Genomic DNA, 20153 nt, shown 5'->3' on the forward strand with positions numbered 1-20153 from the left:
AGCCCACTCCATTAAAGATAAATAAATCCTACCCCTCCAGCATAGCAACTGCTGATAATTTTAGAATGGGTTGTCTTTTGTCTTACCTTTTTCACCTTTGCAATCCACCTCACCAGTACTGGGTCAAAAAAGAGAAATGGCACAGGAGTGACATAGGCTGCAGTCCTGTGCATATTTACCTGGAAATAAGGCCCATTGGGGGCATGATAGATCCCTGAGGATGGATCTATAGTAGTAGAATTGTTATTGGCATCCGTCTATTTCAGAAGACAATTTAGGAGTGCACTTTTGGGGATGAAGTCAAACTATTGGAGGCTTACATCGCCTGCTGTGGCTGTAGAGATCAATATGGGAGAGACGTGTTTTGTTGTAGCTGGGGCAGATGAAGACATCTTGTTGTGCTGCTGCAGATGCACCATGGCATTTCTTCTATCTGTGCTCCTCTCAGTGGTCATTCCTCCTTTGGTCACTGCTATGGATGCCTTTCCAGTTTAAATGGTCAAAACACCTCAACCTACTACCCCCTTCCGTATTTTAAATCTCCCTTTTATTTTATTCTTTTATTTTAATATCCTTTTTTGTATTATTACAAGAATTGCCACACAAAAGCTTCAATTAAAAAATAAGGATCAGGTACAATCTTGATCCATGAGAATATGGAGATTCACTACTAGTCAGAGTAGACAGTTCTGAGTTAAGTGGACAATTTGATGACTGAAAAGTGGCTGTAAAAATGTATAGATTTGCACTGTAAAAGTGACAGGAGAGTATGTCTCATGGTTATACTCACCTCCGGCCAGGCTCCTCAATTCTTTCCCATGGGGCCAGGCTTGTGGTGTTTCTTTGCTGGCTCCTGCTTAGCACTCAGACTGAAACCTGCCTTTTATTATTCTGTAAAGATCCTCACTGCTGCCTCTTCAGTGTAACTCAATGAATATTTAGCCAATAATGCCAGAGAAAAATTCAGTCTCTTCTTTTCTATTTCCATTACATCTTTACAACTTGGACCCAGATGAATCTTGTGTCTTGTCTGGTTGTGCATGTTCAGGAATTCAGGGAGAAGGCAGCTGTAGGAAATAATTCCCTTCCTTATTCCACAACAGTCAGATTCATTTTATTATAAGAATGCTCTAAGATGTACCAGCAGTAGAAACATGACATGAAGGACACTGACACCATGGCTCCGAGAGCAAAAATGATGTACTCTACCCCTGATGCTGGCTGCCAGGTTCAATGTACGCATAGCACAGAACTCTTTCCTCTATGGTTTTCACGCTTTCAAAGCTGCATTCCAACATCAGATTCCAAGGGTAAAGAGGCTAGTGTGGCATGAAGGCCAGGGGACTTATCTGTGAACCAAGATCTCAGTTTCAGATCTTACCTCTGCCATGAACACACGAGATGACTTTAGGCAGACAACAGATGAGAAAGATTCCCCTCTCCAAGAACTGAAGGTAATTTGAAAATGCAAGCACTGCTCCTACTGTGTACTTTTGCCTCTGGTAAAAAGATTTTGCAGAGTTTTTATACATTTTCCAAAAGCCTTTGGAGTAAAGGCTTCTTTGGAACAAACAAGACACATGTAGAGAACTTGGGAAGCAATACCTGTCTCCTGCCACTTTCAGCTCTCTTTAAGAATTACTGTATTTTCTGTTTGCAGCCTAAGAGTCTTCCTATATTGCACTTTTGAATCATGATTATATCAGATGGCTTTTATAATCTGCAGCAACCAAAGGGGAAAGTGTTTTGGCAGCCTGTTGTATCTTGGTAGTGTTTAGTGGGAGGCAGGTGTCTGCACTTCAGCACAGCAGTTGATGCTTCCGTTTGCATCACCTTGTTAAACCCCTGACTCTCACTTTATGTTCTGACTCAGCATCTACCTGTCATTTACACTTGGAAATGGTGCAATTTCTTCTGGTGACTGCATGGAAATAATTAGTTTCTTTCCCTAACATCTCTCTCTCTCTCTCCCCAACCTACCTTGTTTTGTTTTTCCATAGCTGTGGGTGTGCAAATCAAACTAGAATTTCTTCAGCGTAAGTTTTGGATGGCTACACAGCAGGTAAGAATGCTGAAGTATAGTACAAAAACAGAAGGTGATATATGGTGATGTTTTACTTGCCACATTTCCACAAAATCCTTTCTAAAATGTGTATTAAACAGATTTGTGCAATAGATTAGTTTTTAAATGACACGTTTTGCTAATCCTTTGACAACTTCAATGCTGCATCAGCTGCCAGTCTGTTCTCAGAACGTCATGTTAACAGAACATCACAAGCCTGGCATGGCATTAAATCCACTGCAGCTGACACATTTAATTGTGGAATTATGTTTGTACCGATTCAGCCCTTCAAAATCTTGTTTGGTTTTAGGCAGAAAGTTTACCGACTCCCCTCTACCATCCTGATTGCACTGCGCTCCATCATGCTGTCTCTGCTTAATCTAGATCAGGAGTCAGCAACCTTTTTCAGCCGTGGGCCGGTCCACCATGGGGGGGGGGGCGGACTATATTTTGGAGGGGGAAATGAACAAATTCCTATGCCCACAAATAACCTAGAGATGCATTTTAAATAAAAGCACACATTCTACTCATGTAAAAACACCAGGCAGGCCCCACAAATAACCCAGAGATGCATTTTAAATAAAAGGACACATTCTACTCATGTAAAAGCATGCTGATTCCCAGACCGTCGGTGGGCTGGATTTAGAAGGCGATTGGGCTTCATCCAGCCCCCAGGCTTTAGGTTGCCTACCCCGATCTAAATGGCGATTCATTCTGCTTCAAACTATTTTCTTAAGGCTGAATTTAAAAGGGTGTTGTTGATACAATCTAATAGTACTGTGGTTGTAAGCACTTTCTGTACTACTAGTTGCATTTGCTGCTAGTTCACTTCAGGGCTTAATTTAACGTGCCCACACCAGTGTTTAAATCCCCAAATACCTGAAGACTGCTTCCTTTCCTATAGATCCTATTGGGTGTTAAGATAGGAAGAGGGGCCCCTCTTGATAGTTTCGTTGCCCCAGAAGCTTGGAATGGTGGTAGCCTGGGAAAGGACATTCTCTGTGGCAGCCCCTGTTGTGGAACTCCCCTTTTTACACTGGCATTTGACACCTGAGATGTATATTTTTAGGACCCACCTCATTTTTGTGATTGTAAGTCATTTTAAACTGTTTTTAATGTTGTATTTTAGGTTGTTGTAACCCACCCTGGGACCTTAAGGTGAATGCAGGAAAAGTTAAATTAACCACAACAGCAACCACATTCATCCCATAATCACAGACATTTGAGGGAAAGGTGCACACTGAGAACTGGATCCACCCCCCACCAGCCCAAAAGATGACTGTCTAGTTGAGAATAAATGGAGGCTAAAACTTCATTCCCAGAGGGAGAAGTGTCATAAATAAGTTTAAGAACTTGGCATTGTCAGCCTCCTTACATGTGTGCAGTTATACATTATTATACACTGTACAAAGTTTAGCTGGGAATGAGAAAGTGATGATTGAGGGTGCTGAAATGAAACTTGCTCACATTTCTGGCTCTGTTTCCAGCACCCATTCATGTGTAAGAAGCCTTCTCTTGGTTCACTGGCAGTCAATAATGGTTCAATAAGGAGTTACTAATGGACATTTTGTCTCCTCTTTCCACTTCCCTCCCATGTTCTGCAATGACCTGCGTGTCAATGGTTCCATTTACCATCTTCCAGCCCAATGACACTGATGTAAGTAAGGAGCTTTGAAGGCCAAGAGATTTCCCAGAAGCCCCTTCCTGTGTGTGCTTCATAAAACGTTGATAGTCATGTGTCATTTGTGTGTCAGGAGTTGGGTTGAATACATTTATATGTAGAGTACCTAAATATTGCAGACAAACCAAAGCAAGTTGCCAAGAAGCACTAAAGAGTCTGAGTCATATAATGGGAAAAGTTTGAAGGTTCAGAAATGGCTTGATACCTATGAAGTCATCAGAGGCTGATGAGCTTTAACATATTTCATGAATAAGTGCATTTTAAGCTTTTCCACCCCAGCAGCCCTAGAGCAGCAGCTAGAGTTACAAAGCCTTGATTCTGAGCTCACGGTCCGATTCAGTCCTGTGCAACTTCTAAACAACTTTGCAAATAAGTTCACAATAGTTACTAGCCTTGTTGCTGCATCATCAGGTGAAGTTTGATCTTTCCAGAGCTAGGGATTTAGCCTGCTTTCTAAGACATGGCTTCTAAGAACAGAATACCAATCTGTTTCTCCAGAATGTATTCCATCTGATTGCTCCTTTGTGCCAGTGGAGGCTGGGGCATAACTAATCAGCTTAGTTGCCTGTGGAGAGTAGACATTGCTTCCAGAAGACCAGGTGGAGAAGTTTTTTTTTAACTGCAAAAACATTTGCCCACCCAACCCCTGCCTCCCTTTCAGGATGTCAGTCTACACCTAGGAGAACTATTTTCTTAATACGGAAAAAAAAAGATTTTTTTGTCTTTGTGATAGATATGACACTTCATATGATGCAAAGCCAATCATAAGCATTTAATGGAATTTCTACAGCCTACCAGCTTAATTAATATGCAGGTGGGCCCTGGAAGGGTAAACAGACTAGTGGGAATCTGATTATCACAATCAGTTCTTGTCTCCAGGAAATATTTGCATTCCTGTCTGACAGGATTGTGCAGCTTAATCAAAGAATGGGATTCAGTTGGTGCTGAGTTGAATCTACATCTCAAATTAGCTGTCAGGGTGCCATAACCTCTTGCTCTAATGCACAATGACAAGGCAATAAAGAAAGTTACAGTCAGGATGACAGCTTATTTTATCCAGTACAAATCAAGAAAATGTCTATATTTAATAGAAACATATGGCAGAATCTTTGCCACAGGCACAATGAACCAGAGCTGACAGGGCTCTTTTCCCCACCTTTAAATAGCCTGCTATTTTTTTTTAAGGGGTTGCTACTTCTACCCTCTCCCAGGCTTCTACAATAGAGCTGCACAACACCTCAATCTCCAAGTGGTGCGAGGTTCCTGGTGCTTACCCATGTTTCATTTTGGAAATGAGGCACCATGGTTTCCACATGGGGGCCACCCAAGGTTTGGGGGACTCCACCTGACCACGCAAACTCATAACAATAAATACTTCTGTGGATATTTCAGTGTTCCTGGTTTATATAGCAATTCATATAAGAAAATTTCAATCTATTTCTTTTTTGGTGTCCCTTCTGTAAAATTGGGGGACACTGCTCATTTACTAAAAAAATATTTTAACTGGGATTTGGCCTCCTGATGGAGGAGTAAGCAGCTTTGGGGAGATAGACACTCCCTTTCCTCTATGTCTTAATTGGGTCAAAAGAAAGAAAATTGAGCTCTCCCATTAAATCCCAGTGATTATCACTCAATCATCTATGTGTCTTCATACTTGCTGGTTTGATTGACAGCAATAGGGTGCCTTTGGCAGTACTTTTATTGACAGATTTTCCCAATCTGTTCCATTAACCACAGAGCAGGCATGTGATTCGTGGGCTAATGTGCATGTTTTAAAAAATGACTGATCCACATTAAGAAGCTCCATGATTTCTTCAATTATTGTTGTTCTTTAATAAAAAGACAACATTTTCATCAGCTTCTCCCTTGTGCATCTTAGATAATAACAGTCCTCTGTTAAAAAAAAAATAGAAAAGTGAAAAAGACAGATCTATTTATTTAGTGCAGGAAACCTTTTGTAGCTGACAGGCAGATATAACCCTCCCCCCCTCTGCTGGCCAGATTTGACAATTTGGCAGAACCATCCTCATGTCATGCCTGATGTCACTGTGATAGCCCCAGTTGTTGGGACTTCAAAGGGCAGCATAAGCTGATTGAAAGCCCTTTTTTAAGCAGCCCTGAGGTGCTCTTTAAACGTTCAAAAACTGGGGGTTCAAAGAACAGAGTGGGGCTGCTTGCAAAGGGGCTGTCAAACAGCTCCATGTTGCACTTTGGTCATGTGCATCTATTCCCAGCAGGGGATTTTGGTGTATGCAGCCAAGCTGAGCAGGATTTAACCCCCTTGAGATGAGCGCTGCAACCTCAGAGTCATCCGCGACTGGACCTAATGGTCCCTTTACCTTTTTACCCCTGATGAACAGGAGTTAAAACCTGCTGCTTTGTATACAGTATGTGTGCAAAGGAGGTTCAAAGAACAGTGCAGAGCTGCTTGCAAAGGGACTTTCAAACAGCCCCATGCTGTGCATTGGTTGCATGTGGCTCTTCCCAGAAGGGAAATAGATTCATGCAGCCAAACTGAGCAGGATTTAATCCCTGCTTATCAGCTGATGAGAAAGAGCTAAAACCTGCTGCTTCTGCTGTGCATACTATTTGATAGCAGGGGAACAGCTAACATAGAATCAACCCCCCACCCCTGCCCATCAACTGGAGTAACATCAATTGATTGGCAGATGGGCATGGTTTTGGGTGTTTGTTTTTTGAAAAAACGATTCATTTTCCAAATTTCCTTCACTGGGAGGCCTCGCAGTTTGAAGGTTCCCCACCCCTGATTTAGGTCCTCTATAAACAGCGTTTCCGTGCACTGCTCTGGTTTCGCCAGAAGCGGCTTAGTCATGCTGGCCACATGTCCCAGAAAATCTGTCTGCAGACAAACGCCAGCTCCCTTGGCCAGTAAAGCGAGATGAACGCTGCAACCCCAGAGTCGTTTGCGACTGGACTTAGCTGTTAGGGGTCCTTTACCTTTACCTTTTTATAGACTGCTTAGTATCCACAGATCTTGAAGCAGTTTGCAATACCAAAAATCCAAATACATCTAAATACATACATGGACAAGAAGCCGACTTTCAGAAGATTCACATTAAGAAATACATAAACATGCAATATCCATACCCATAATAACCATAAGATAAGGTAATAAAAAACTAATGTGTAGCATGCTAAAATCTTCCAACCAACCTAAAACTCACAGTTTATGCAACCCCTCACAACATATTCCTCCAGTAATTTCCAACAACAGATTGGTCATCCAACGCATGGCAGGAAACACACATGGAAGAATTGTACTGGACAAATCAGTAAGCACAGAATGAATGATAATTATGAAACCCACAGGCACCAACAATATTTTCTTACTCACCATTTAACCCTCCATGTATTGTTAGGTTCAGTGCTGTGACACATGTCAACTTTGGTTCACTTCAGATCTTCAACTGAAGCAAATGGACAGTGCCTGAGGACACTATACAATGTTCATATATCATTTGTCAAACTGTTACCAGAAAATCAGAGGCAGCCAACATTGTCACTGCTTTCTCCATTGTGTAACAATCTTTACTATTACTATCAAGGGCATCTGGTTCTGTCATGTTTACCTACACTGAAATTTGCTTTGATGCACCAAATAGTCATCATTCCACACTGAACACAGCATATGAAGCAACAAACATGTATCTAACACATAAGAAGCAAACACCAGGGAGTGGTATTTGTTCCAAACTCCTAGGCTCATATTTCTTGTACATCTGCATATGCATGTCTCAGTTGGAAACATTTCAGAAAAGTCATGGTGAACAAGGCATGGTGAAGAAGCTTAATCCAATTTAAGATAAAATACAGCATAACCACAACTGCCACTCTAGGAAGCTGAGCTGAAAAGACCACTGGGACACTTCTTTCATAGGCTTACTTAAAATGATCCTTCTTGTGGAGAAAGCTGAAGGGGATGTAACACACCAGCATATGATGTGCAAATATTGCCTGAGTTAGACATGCCTGCTCCTTACTCCCGTAAAAATACCTAATGATGCCCAGGTAAATGCAGTCTAAAGTGAGACATTATTTAACTCCTCCTCTTGTATTCCAGTGCAGTGATGTGGATGGTCTGTGTCCCTTGAACTGTCAGAATGATGTAAGTTGCTAGTTTTTTTTAGTGTTTTTTTAATTGTTCAGACCTATAATTGAGGAAATGTAACTTGAGGGTTCTGTGACTCAGGATCGTTATTATTCCCCTGTTGCTTTTTATTTGCTTGGCCAGTTTTTGTTTTTTACAGATGGGGTAAAGAGATGGTTCATTGCTGAGGGCCATTCTCTTTGCCTGAGATCCAAACCAGATATGGTAGGGCAACCGTCAGAAATAAAGTGGGTGGGTCTATTCCTTGCAAGGGGGAAGAGAGAGAAACTTCCCGTGTTCTATGCTTTAAGCAGTTTTCTCCTAGTTCATTTTTGACACCAGACGTGAGCTGGACAAATTGAGTAAAGCGGAAGAGCGCAGAGAGATAAGATGGCAGGGAGATCAGATTTCCACTTTCCTCTACACATGTTTTACCCATGTAAATGATGAACCTGACCCCCATGAAGTAGGGATGTGGATAAAGTACAGCCTCATCATGTCCCGTTTGGTCCCTAGCCAGAATTTGAACCCAGGTGGCTCTATACATGTAAATTATTTACTGACCACTAATCAGCCTAACCTCTCAGCTGTTTAAAATGTGAGAAAAAGAAAATGCATTAGTTTTTATTGCATTCTTAGCCCATCCTTTCCTCAAGAAATGCAAAGGTGCATATGGTTCATTCTCTTTTAGTCTCCAAGGTATGTTAGAATGGGGGGGGGACGGGACTGGCCCACGGTTACCTAGCAAACTTCCTAGCTAAACAAGGATCTGAACCTCTTGTTTCCTCAGTTACAGACCAGCACTCAAGGCAAGAAGCCTTAAAAATACATCTTTGAAGGTTCTGATAAGACAATGTGGCTCTGAAAAATGGCATATGAAAACCTCTTGAGGGTTTTATGTGGACTGGAAGGACTTGGACTTTCATAATAATTCTGGAATCCATTTAGAAAGCTTACAGAATTGCAGTACCCCATATTATTCCCAAATATCAATTGTGTATTGAGAGTGTCATTAAGTTTAATTAATTGTTATGAAAACATTGTGAGGAGAAGAAGAAGAAGAAGAAGAAGAAGAAGAAGAAGAAGAAGAAGAAGAAGAAGAGTTTGGATTTGATATCCCGCCTTTCACTCCCTTTTAAGGAGTCTCAAAGCGGCTAACATTCTCCTTTCCCTTCCTCCCCCACAACAAACACTCTGTGAGGTGAGTGGGGCTGAGAGACTTCAAGGAAGTGTGACTGGCCCAAGGTCACCCAGCAGCTGCATGTGGAGGAGCGGAGACGCGAACCTGGTTCCCCAGGATTACAAGACTACCGCTCTTAACCACTACACCACAGCTATGACTAATTATGAAGATAAGAATGTGAATATAGTGTTCATTCAGGCTTAAGCAGTATGTAGACTGAGAACTCCCAGAAGTGCAAGCTGGATTTCAAAGGGGCAGAGGAACCTGAGACCAAATTGCAAACATGTGCTGGAGTATGGAGAAAGCTAGAGAGCTCCAGAAAAACATCTACTTCATTTCTCTAGCCTGCAGTTGCTTTTTTAATGAGTTACCGGACTTGTACCTTGCAGTACACCGCTGTGTTGACTTTGCCCCAAAGATGCTACAAAGAATGCTACAGAGTCTAGACAGAACTGCATGAGCTCTATGAAGCCAAATGGAACAGGATTCTGGGATAGCCTCGCATGAGCCCCCAAATATGCTTTACTTTTGGGGAAAACAGTATGGAGTGTAAGCCTACAATAGTAGTGCAAAAGTACAACCAGTACTCTGATATCAAATTCAGGAAACTTGTAAGCAAGCACAGAAATAACAAAACATCAGAGAGTCTTAGGTGATGTGCACATTAGCAGCTTAAAACACAGCAAGGACATTCCCCAGGCACACACCCACACGTCAAGTCACATTTGCTGATTGTTGTACACACCACAAAGGGGACAGGGATGTCTTCACCCAACGTGAAGACCTGCCCCTATAGCACTTCCCCAAGCTCCTATTCATGAAACTCATCTGTGCATGCGCAATAGGGGGAGATTATTGAGCTGCTTTTAGTTTTTGTTATGTATTTTGTGCTTTTTATATTGTAATTGCCCTGAGATCTATGGGTATATGGCGATATGCAAATTTAATAAATAATAATAATAGATGTCTCAAGTGTACACAGCTCAACTTAATTGCAAAACGAATGTGGCATAAGTTTCCTTTCAGATTAATGGCAGTCTATGGGGAAACACATCAAACAGTTGTATTTCTCAGGAAACTACAGGATTTATCTGATTTATTTAACAAATTTTATATACTGCTTGATTGCAAAACAATAAAATTAGGTTTAGAAATCTCTAAGTGGTTAGCTTTCTGTTTTGGGTAACATTGTGTGTACATGGATTTAAAAGCCAGTGGTGGGAGCAAACTGGAGCCAGAGTTAACGGTAATGGCTTACATAAGACCACTAGAACTGTGGAAGCAGAATCATAGCAGCTCACAGGGTAAGGCAGAAGCTTTCATACTAGGCAATATTGTCTTCTCTATAGCTGAAATTCCTTCCTCATTCTTTTTTTCTTTTCAGAATCTGAACTGCTTTCTCATTGATAATAATGGATTTATACTCGTTTCCAAAGCCTCAAAACAGGTAAGAAGTTTTCTGTGTTTACTTATAAAGCCTGTTTATAGAGCTGGGGGGCAGGGAGGAGCAAATTGGACAAATCTGCAGATTTCTTTTGTTAAGGGGACTTCAGGGCGTTCCCCCAAAAGAACAGTGAATACGTGCACTAATCACTTTTTAGACTTCATGCAAATTTGTGTATCTCCCAAAATAATTATATTTATTAACTATAATTGCACCCTACCTTTCCAATAAGGAACTCAGGGTTGAGTTTTATCTTCTTTTAAACCAGGCCACATTACCTCATGGTCAACTTTCTAGAGGCTGCATGCCAACATTGGACAGGCCTAGAGGTAATAGTGGGTGGAGCAATGAAAGTAACTCTTGCACAATAGGCTACATTCCAGCCAGGGCGGGCTTGTCCATCAGGTGGACAAGCAGCAGAAAGCAGAAGTCCAGGAGGTGGCACCCATTGCAGGCACCCTGCTCACCCCACCACCACTTCCAGTGGCAGAGAAGCAGCAGTGGCAGCTTCCAGCGAGATTTCACCAAAACCTTGTGAGATCTCATCAAGATCTCGTCGGAACCCACTATCTTCATGGATAGTGGGCACTGCTTCATCCTTACAACATCATACCATATAGTACGCCTGTACTGTATTACTATCCCCATAGTTTAGATGATAAGCTGAGAAATGGTGACTTGTCTAAGGCCATGTGGTGAGTGCATGGCTGAGCTAAGATTTGCATTTCATTTTTATTGACCATGGCGCCACACACTTCTCTAAACCCCTCTTTGCTAAACAGCCTGAGGACATAGCAGAGCACCGCCTGCTTAAAGGGCTTGTTTTATGATAGTGGCAATATTAAGTATAGGATTTCAAACGCGTAGTGGGGATGGATTAGCTGGACTGATAAAAAGCTGAGGAGGTTTATCTATAGTTTCTGCTTTTTTCTCTCTTTATCTCCCTGTGCTTGCAGACCAGCAAATTTTTGGGAGAAGTGGATGGCTCTGTTATGACCCAGCTTATAAGCATGGGAATGTTCAAACAGTAAGTATTACTATCTCCTCTGTATTGAATTCCTTTCAGAAAAGAGCTTGGTTGAAGCAAAATGCCTCATCCCCATTGAGAATTAACACAGCTAAACATTAAAAAAGAGAATGAAGACAGTGGGGTGTGGAACATTGCCTCAGTTGTTAGGACTTATTCCCATTTGTTATCCATAGAAAGATTCAAGCATCTCCAGGTACATGCTCACATAGGCAAATGTAATGTGTGAACTGCATAATAATGGGTGCAGCCAGTAATAATAATAATAATAATAATAATAATAATAATAATAATAATAATAATAATTTATTATTTATACCCTGCCCATCTGGCTGGGCCTCCCCAGCCACTCTGGGCGGCTTCCATAAAAACTAAAAATACAGTAAAATATCACACGTTAAAAACTTCGCTGAACAGGGCTGCCTTAAGATGTCTTCTGAATGTCAGGTAGTTGTTTATCTCTTTGACATCTGCTGGAAGGGCGTTCCACAGGGCGGGCGCCACTACCTTGAAGGCCCTCTGCCTGGTTCCCTGTAGCTTCGCTTCTCGCAATGAGGGAACCGCCAGAAGGCCCTCGGCGCTGGACCTCAGCGTCCGGGCAGAATGATGGGGGTGGAGACGCTCCTTCAGGTATACTGGACCGAGGCCGTTTAGGGCTTTAAAGGTCAGCACCAACACTTTGAATTGTGCTCGGAAACATACTGGGAGCCAATGTAGGTCTTTCAAGACCGGTGTTATATGGTCTCGGCGGCCACTCCCAGTCACCAGTCTAGCTGCCGCATTCTGGATTAGTTGTAGTTTCCGAGTCACCTTCAAAGGTAGCCCCACGTAGAGTGCAATGCAGTAGTCCAAGCGGGAGATAACCAGAGCATGCACCACTCTGGCGAGACAGTCCGCAGGCAGATAGGGTCTCAGCCTACGTACCAGATGGAGCTGGTAAACAGCTGTCCTGGACACAGATTTGACCTGTGCCTCCATGGACAGCTGTGAGTCCAAAATGACTCCCAGGCTGCGCACCTGGTCCTTCCGGGGCACAGTTACCCCATTCAGGACCAGGGAATCCTCCACACCTGCCCGCCTCCTGTCCCCCAGAAACAGTACTTCTGTCTTGTCAGGATTCAACCTCAATCTGTTAGCCGCCATCCATCCTCCAACCGATTCTATGATTGCAGCAGCCAAAAAAAGCATTGCTGCGGTAACAGGAATCACTCCTGATTATATCCACTGTCACACAGTTTGTGCACAATGTGAACGAATGCAAAATGTTACCTATTTTCATTTCCCTGCTTGTGTTCTAAGAATGCATGTTGAAACAAACAAATACACAAAAATACAGGCACATACCCTTTTTTAAATGTCAGAAGTAACATTACATTACTGTGTAGCAATACAATTTCATGTGGCTTCATCTAGGCCGTTTATGTTCCTGACTTGGAGGCCCTTATATGTTACCAGAACAGCATGGGAGCCCAGAACCATGTGAGCAAAGCTAACTGTGTTTGCTATTCCCATCCGATGTTTCCCTGTACAGCATAGTACAGGTCACAGGCTTTCAAACATTATCTGCAGCTCATTGGTAGAACACATGTTTCGTATGCAAAGGTTCTAGGTTAAACCCCTGGCTTCTCTGGTGAAAACTTATGTGTAAAACTCTGGAGAGCTGTTGCCAGTCAGTGCAGACAATGATGAGCAAAATGATCTGACATGGTGTAAAGGAGTTTCCTATGTCCATGTGTTCCGAAGCAGTTCCCATGTTGCTGATGTAGCATACAGAGGGATGCAGAGTCAGACACAAATGGCTGAGAAATCTGAGAGCCCAGCCAGATGTGTCTGGAAGAGCACAAACCTGTCCAGTTTGGACCTGGCCATGGGGAAGAAATGCAGCTGTTGGGCTTTGCAGCTGGCTGGGAATAGTTGCTATGATGTTTCTAGTTGTCAGAAGCAGCTTTCAGGACCTTGGCATGAGTAAAAATAGCAGCTGAGGTAAATCGCATACAAAGTTTTCATAGGGTAGGGGCATATTGTGACATCAGTAAGAAGTTTCTTCATCAGATACCACATAGTCAATCAAACACTGTATGGGAGTAGATCTTGTTGTGCTAATTCAATGCTAAGCACAAACTAAACTAAATTATTAGGATGAGGATATATGGCTGTTCCCTGTGTGAAGACAGATCCAGGCTAGAATTCATGCAGGACAAATGAATGTGTTTGCATCTATGTTGAGCAAAGGGCATGTGACAGAGCACATGTTTTGCATGCAGAAAATCTCAGGTGCAGTTCCTGGCATGTCCACTAAAAATCTCGCATAGTAGACCTGGGCAAAACAACTGCTAGACCTTTGAAAGTCACCTTCAATCAGAATTAAAAAAGGTAAAGGACCCCTGGACAGTTAAGTCCAGTCAAAGGCGACTATGGACTGTGGCGCTCATCTCGCATCAGGCCGAAGGAGCAGGCGTTTCCAAGTCATGTGGCCAGCATGACTAAACTGCTTCTGGCGCCACAGGGTTCCGTTGCACCACTATACAATCAGAGTGCACAGTAGTGGGCTAGGCAGACTGGTAGACTCTTGGGCTAAGCTGGTGTGTTGAACACATTGGCCCACTTGTCAGTTTTTTATGGTTTTTTTTGCAGGGTGAAAATGTACGATTACCAAGCCATGTGTAAAATGCCCCACCACCACCATAGTGGTGCACGCCCTCTTCTCAGTGTAAGTATCTGTAAGCGTTTCTACATAATACATAAAACACGGAATAAAATATATTAGAGCAGCATTGGTCCAGTTCTTTAAGTCATTCTGCTCCAGGGTGAGACCATCCCATGCCTCACCATGGTTGCCAGGCCTGGGGTGCAGCAGAGAGTGGTGTGAGGGCAGAAGTGCCTTTGCTTCCCCTGCTGATTACACTGAGGGCGGAATCATGCTTATCATCCTTGTCTTTGCTACAAGCCTGATTGCTTTTCCTGTGCTCTTATTTGAGGACTATGCAAGGACAGAAGAAGAAGCCAAGGCACGTCTTCCCTCATGTCCTCTTCTCCATGTACTCTGATTGTGGGGGCTGGACACAATTACGTCACTTATCTGATGACGCCAGTGAAGGCAGACTGGGAAGGGGATTTTAATTGTTTATTACAGGACAGGAGATTTCCTGGTTTTTCACTAATATCTTTCTGCTGGTGTCACAACAAAGATGATGATTAAAACCCTTTTGGTGGTCATTTTTTAAAACATCCAAGTCCAGAGTGCTGCTATTCTGTGAGAAGGGACACTCAAGGTTTCACAAAAGAGCTGCACACTACAGGGAAACAGTAGATTCCCAGTGCCACTTTTTGTCCTTCACCTACAGCCTATGTGCTCAGAAAAATGTGGCACTTGCATAGTGAGAATATATTTCTGATCCAGCAACCAATTAGCTGTCTCCAATTTTCCTTTCCCAAAGTAAGTAATTTCCACTCTGTTTCACACATGCATTTAGCCGGAGTCAGCAGACCAAGCAAAACAATTCCAAAATTCAATGGGGAAAGGCACAGGTAAAAATTGACCCATCATTCTGCAATCGATCCTGGGATCTGTTTCATGCTACATGTATTGACCAAATAGCAGTACATGTGTATTAATTTGGAAAAGATGGAAGATACCAGAGACAATGCATTCTAGGGATGGAAAGTTGCTGAACTTTTCCTTCCTTTTCTCCCCCCTCCCCCCATCTCAATTTATGCCTGCTGCATCTTTCACCAGTAATCAAAATGAACTCTGAATTAATCCTGCATTGGAGCACTCTGGGGCCAATTTTGGCTATATGAAATTGTTGCTATCTACTAGTTCTGTGCCAGGAAAGTTTCAGGTTGTGGCACCCTTAATTGATCAGAATAGGATTTGTTTGTTAGAGTTGGATTAACTAAGTAGTTGTATCTGGCATTACATAATTAAATTTGCATTAACTAAATAGGGAAACACTCACTAATTACAGTTGGACTGTTACTGCAAATCAAAAGGCTTTTTATCACCCATGTTAGCTCTAGTCCTTTAGGAGATTTAGCCTTGTCCTTTGAAGGAGAGATGGGTGGCTATGTGAAAATGTAGTGCTTTTCTAGCTTTGAGTAAAAACAATAAGCTCACCACAGGTCCTGAACCTGGCGCCTTGAATATGGTAGGCAGTGGTTTAGCTTGTCACCAGCAAGTAAAACTAAGAAACCCAGTAAAGGCAAGCCTTTCTTAAACATCAAAATGTCAGAATTGATCATATGGCAAAGCCTAAAGGCTTCTTCAGACATCTTTTTTATTGTGCATCCAGAATTATTTCTGCTTCTCATTGTATTGGGGTGGTGATATGCACGATACCATTTACAATACTGTTTGTGGTAAAAGTTTTGGGATGGACATACTTCTTCATTCCCTGTTGGTGCATGTCCCATAGTTTCCTATTGAAATTCTGTAACTTTTTAATAATACAGTACAAGTGTTCCGGGGGTGTCTCGCTTTTGCTGCACTATAGTGCAAGAGTGCTCATCCAGATAGCTGTAATGTTTGGTAATGCTGGGGAAGTATTAGAGAACAAGTAATAAAGCAGAATGATGTGTAGATGGTCCAGTATAAACCCACCACTAATGCAGTATTACTGTGTCAATGGCATAGTACAGAATATAGCCCCCCCCCAAAAAACCCCACCCATCTGGAGGGGTCCTACTACTTATTAAAGTTTCCTGGAGAGGCTTGTGTCTGGTTAGAGCAGCAAAATGCTTGACCTTGGTTCCTGCTAAGGTTCATCTAGCCCATCCTTGCTCTTCTGATCTTGCCACCTGACAAGCACTTGGCCAAAGGGATCTTAAAATGCTGCAGAAAACCCTCCAAATTCTAAAACCAAAACATTCAAGTTGAGCTTTTACAATAAAACTATGCAAATGAGGCATACCTAATTTGGTTGAGTAACTCATCGTTTCTTTTAAAATTATGTTTTGGTACCTTTTTGTCAAAAGACAAGGATATCAGTCCAATAGCTTTCATCATTAATTCATTCATCGTTTTATGAATCTCACTCTATCATGTCTGTTTGTTTATATAACTTTAATGAGGTGCTTTAAGAAATGTTTTGAATGTTGCTTTGAGCATGTACAAAAGCATGGAAATTAACTCATAAATCATATAAATAAACAAATTGTGAGGAGAGCTGGAGATGAGCAGACATTTAAAAAGGGGGGGGGGAGTTGGAGTGATGGTCAAGAGAAGAAACTGGAAATATAACAGCTAAAATCCCATGTCTTCTCCAGTCCAATATCTGGAGGGCCACAGGTTCCCTCTCCCTGCTGTTTGGAAACTAGCTCGCCTGACAGAATGAAACAAAAAAGTAATCCCTGGAAATGTCACCATTGTTGTTTATAAGAAGAAAGCACTAATGGAGAGAACAAAAAATACAGACTGAACCTTTGACCTTATTAGGTTTCTACTCAGATATAGCTTTGAGTTCATACAACACTGTAGTTGAGAATGATATTAGAATTAAGATATACAAATATACCTCACATGTCATATTCCCACAAAAGAAAAATAATACCTTTGCTCCAAAGCAGAGTTGCCTAAATCCTTCAGATGAGACTATCCACATTTTCAGCATGATCATGAGGACTAGAAATCCCCTAATATTAAAATTGTTCTGTATTGTGTAGCACCTACCAGTTTATATGCTAGAGGCCTTGTTGCATTAGGCACGCCTACTAACAAGGTTTGTGTGGTGTTTTGCTTTTGCTTACAGTTTGAAGTGGAAACACAATTTATTTTCCACCGTTAGAACAAAAATGTTTTCTAAAGTTTTAGTTGCACAAATAGCTTTAGCTCTTTCTTTCTACGAGCTATTTAGGCTATTACGGTTGAAGAGAGCCAGTTAAGTAATTATGTCTTCAAAGACTCATGCAAATTCCTGATAAGCTTCCCGACCTTTCCAAAGATGAGGTTCAGAATTATTATTGGTAGTAGGCTGACTTGTATGCATATTGCTGCTTCTTAGAATCTGCCTCCTAATTTGTAGATTGGCTTCTGGAATTGTGGGCTCTGTAAAATACTCCTCTTCTTTGGCTTTCTTCTTTTTCAACAGCCAGTTTATGCCTTATTGGGAGCACTAAAGTGGCTGATAACTGACTTCCTCATGTGAGTACAAACATTTTGGAGTTCTGGAGGGAAATATCATTAGAAGTAGAAACTATAACTGCAAGCTTTAGTAAATTTACATCAGTGTATTAATCAACTAATGCTTGTGTTCGTTAATAGGTATGAGGAAATTTAAATTGGTGGGGCTTGATGTTACTGGCACAAACATGTTTTAAAATTCCGGTATGTGACTATAATAGCGAATAAACAAGAAAATATTCAAAACAGTCCTGAAGCAATTGACAGTCCTAACTTTTAGAAGCAGAAGCTGGGAAAGTTGCAGTCGCTATATAGATAGTCCTGTTATTCCAAAATGTAGAATTGAGATACATCAATGGATTTCCAGTTCCATGAAACTTAGGACACACCCGTTTCTACAGGCAGGCTACTTACATACTACATTTTATTCTAAAATCAATGGAGAATGAGTACTTGTTTTTTCTATGTAGTCCGCACACAATATGGACCATGTATTGCATACTTCTGGCCCCTGAAAAGCACTTATTGAGAAACCAGTTTCATTCAGAAAATAAAAGTTCCTTGCATATTGATTCTGCATTACCCCACAGTGTGCCCATTTGAAAACAGATGGTGGTGTGTGCATGTATGTGTATGCACATATTTCCAATGATGTTGTGACTGGAGGTATACCAAAATCGCAATCACTGCTTCTTCATTCATCTGGGACATATGCAGGGAGGAAAGGGCATGGAGGGTTTTCAGATGTGTACCAAGTAACCATATCTACCCTTGTGGGCAGCAGGAAATTAAATCAATCTAGAATCATAGAAATGTAGGGTTGAAAGGAACCACGAGGATCATCTAGTCCAACCCCCTACAGTGCTGGAATCTTTTGCCTAACATGGAGCCTGATCCCACAACCCTGAGATTAAGAATCTCATGCTCTACTGACTGAGCTATCCCAGGTGTTGAAAGCAGCATGTTGAGCATAAGCATGAACCATTCCAGACTGAGAAAAACTGCATTTTTGTGCAGCAAATGGGTTAGTGTGTCTGCAGCCACAAACTTGTTTTAATAGTCATTCCCTCTCCCTAGGGAACTATAATTCTTTGAAAGGTTAGGGGTCATTTACAGAGTTCCCAGCAAGATAACTTCCAGAATTATTTTGGGGAGACAATACCAGTAAATCCAATACAGATTTGTGTTGTAAAAAATGGTCTTTTGTAGCAATGAGTACCAAAGCCAGTGCATCACAATGGAATAATCAGGTAAAAGGGAGATTTCGGTTCATAGGATGGAAGTGTCAGATGAGTCACATTAACAGAGACAAAATTGTGCCACTGGGCCTGTTTAATAAAACATCTGGGCCCTATTTTAGTAAGAGAATTTCTGCATGTGAGCCTCCTTCACTTCTGGTTCAATGCTTTGTAGCACAAATACAAGAAGCACAGGAAACACACACACACACACACACACACACACACAAACACACACACCACAGAAGATGCTACCATGTTTCTGCATCTTTTTCTTGGGTGGAGTCTGCTGCTTGTGCTGACCTTGAAAATTCCCCAGTTCGAGATAAAGACTACATGAAGAAGGAGAATGGCTTGTGCATACAAGCCATGTGATTTGCAAGCATCACACACATGGGATTAGTGCATTAGAGCAGTGTTTCCCAACCTTGTGCCTCCAGATGTTTTTGGCCTACAACTCCCATCATCCCTAGCTAGCAAGACCAGTGGTCAGGGATGATGGGAGTTGTAGGCCAAAAACATCTGGAGGCACAAGGTTGGGAAACACTGCATTAGAGCTCTAAGAGGAAAAATCCTGCCATCGTATGAAGCAGAGGCATTTGTGTCATGCCTTCATTCCTGTGGTACCCAAGAGGCTTCCAGCAGCATTATCAAGTAGGCAGTTTAATTATTTGCACCTTCCAGTTGCAAAAACATGGGGAACTAATTCGTACAAAATCGTAGCAGTACAACATATATAACAGGGCCAGTAAAGGGGTCCAGAGTTCCTGATTTCAAGTGGAAGTCCATAATATGCAACCCGGCTTATTAAGGCTGTTAAGCATGGGAAAGAAGCTGCACTGGGGAGCAGGAACTCTGATGTCATAAACAGAAGAAGGCAGGCACAGGCACTTGCTTGCCCAGCAATGGTACATTTTTCCCTGGGGAAGAGTTTTTTGTGTTAGTGAGCCTAACATTAACACTTTTATGTTCTACTACGTGGATGTAAATCAACAAAGTATCTGTGAGTATCTACATGGATGTAAATCAACAAGTATCAGACTTACCCTTCCCTTCTCAAATTCTAATGAACTTGAATAATTTGCTCTGTTGGAAACATAAAGGGGGGACAATCCTGTTCCTATTAGGAAAATATGTTAATGGAGTAGACCTAACTTGCCATCTCTGCCAAGGTGACACATTGTGGGAGGTGGGGTTTCAGGAAGAAAGGCAGATTCATGAATATGTTTGATATTTTATTATTAATATATTTGTTACTAACAACCTCATACCCAGCATTGCTCGGAAGTTCT

General features: G+C 41.8%; 1 protein-coding gene across 1 annotated transcript in view; it reads left to right on the top strand.

Annotated features, from left to right (window-relative positions):
- CACNA2D4 (calcium voltage-gated channel auxiliary subunit alpha2delta 4) overlaps positions 1–20153 on the top strand; it is a 166092-nt gene that overhangs the window by 129627 nt on the left and 16312 nt on the right. The window contains exons 27-33 of the mRNA XM_083700047.1: positions 2001–2062; positions 3705–3719; positions 7825–7869; positions 10419–10481; positions 11435–11505; positions 14140–14215; positions 17592–17644. Coding sequence (XP_083556173.1) covers positions 2001–2062; positions 3705–3719; positions 7825–7869; positions 10419–10481; positions 11435–11505; positions 14140–14215; positions 17592–17644 — 385 coding nt within the window. The remainder of the gene's footprint in view (positions 1–2000; positions 2063–3704; positions 3720–7824; positions 7870–10418; positions 10482–11434; positions 11506–14139; positions 14216–17591; positions 17645–20153) is intronic.

This window comes from Podarcis gaigeae (assembly GCF_964106915.1).
Source record: "Podarcis gaigeae genome assembly, chromosome: 10".
NCBI lineage: Eukaryota > Metazoa > Chordata > Lepidosauria > Squamata > Lacertidae > Podarcis > Podarcis gaigeae.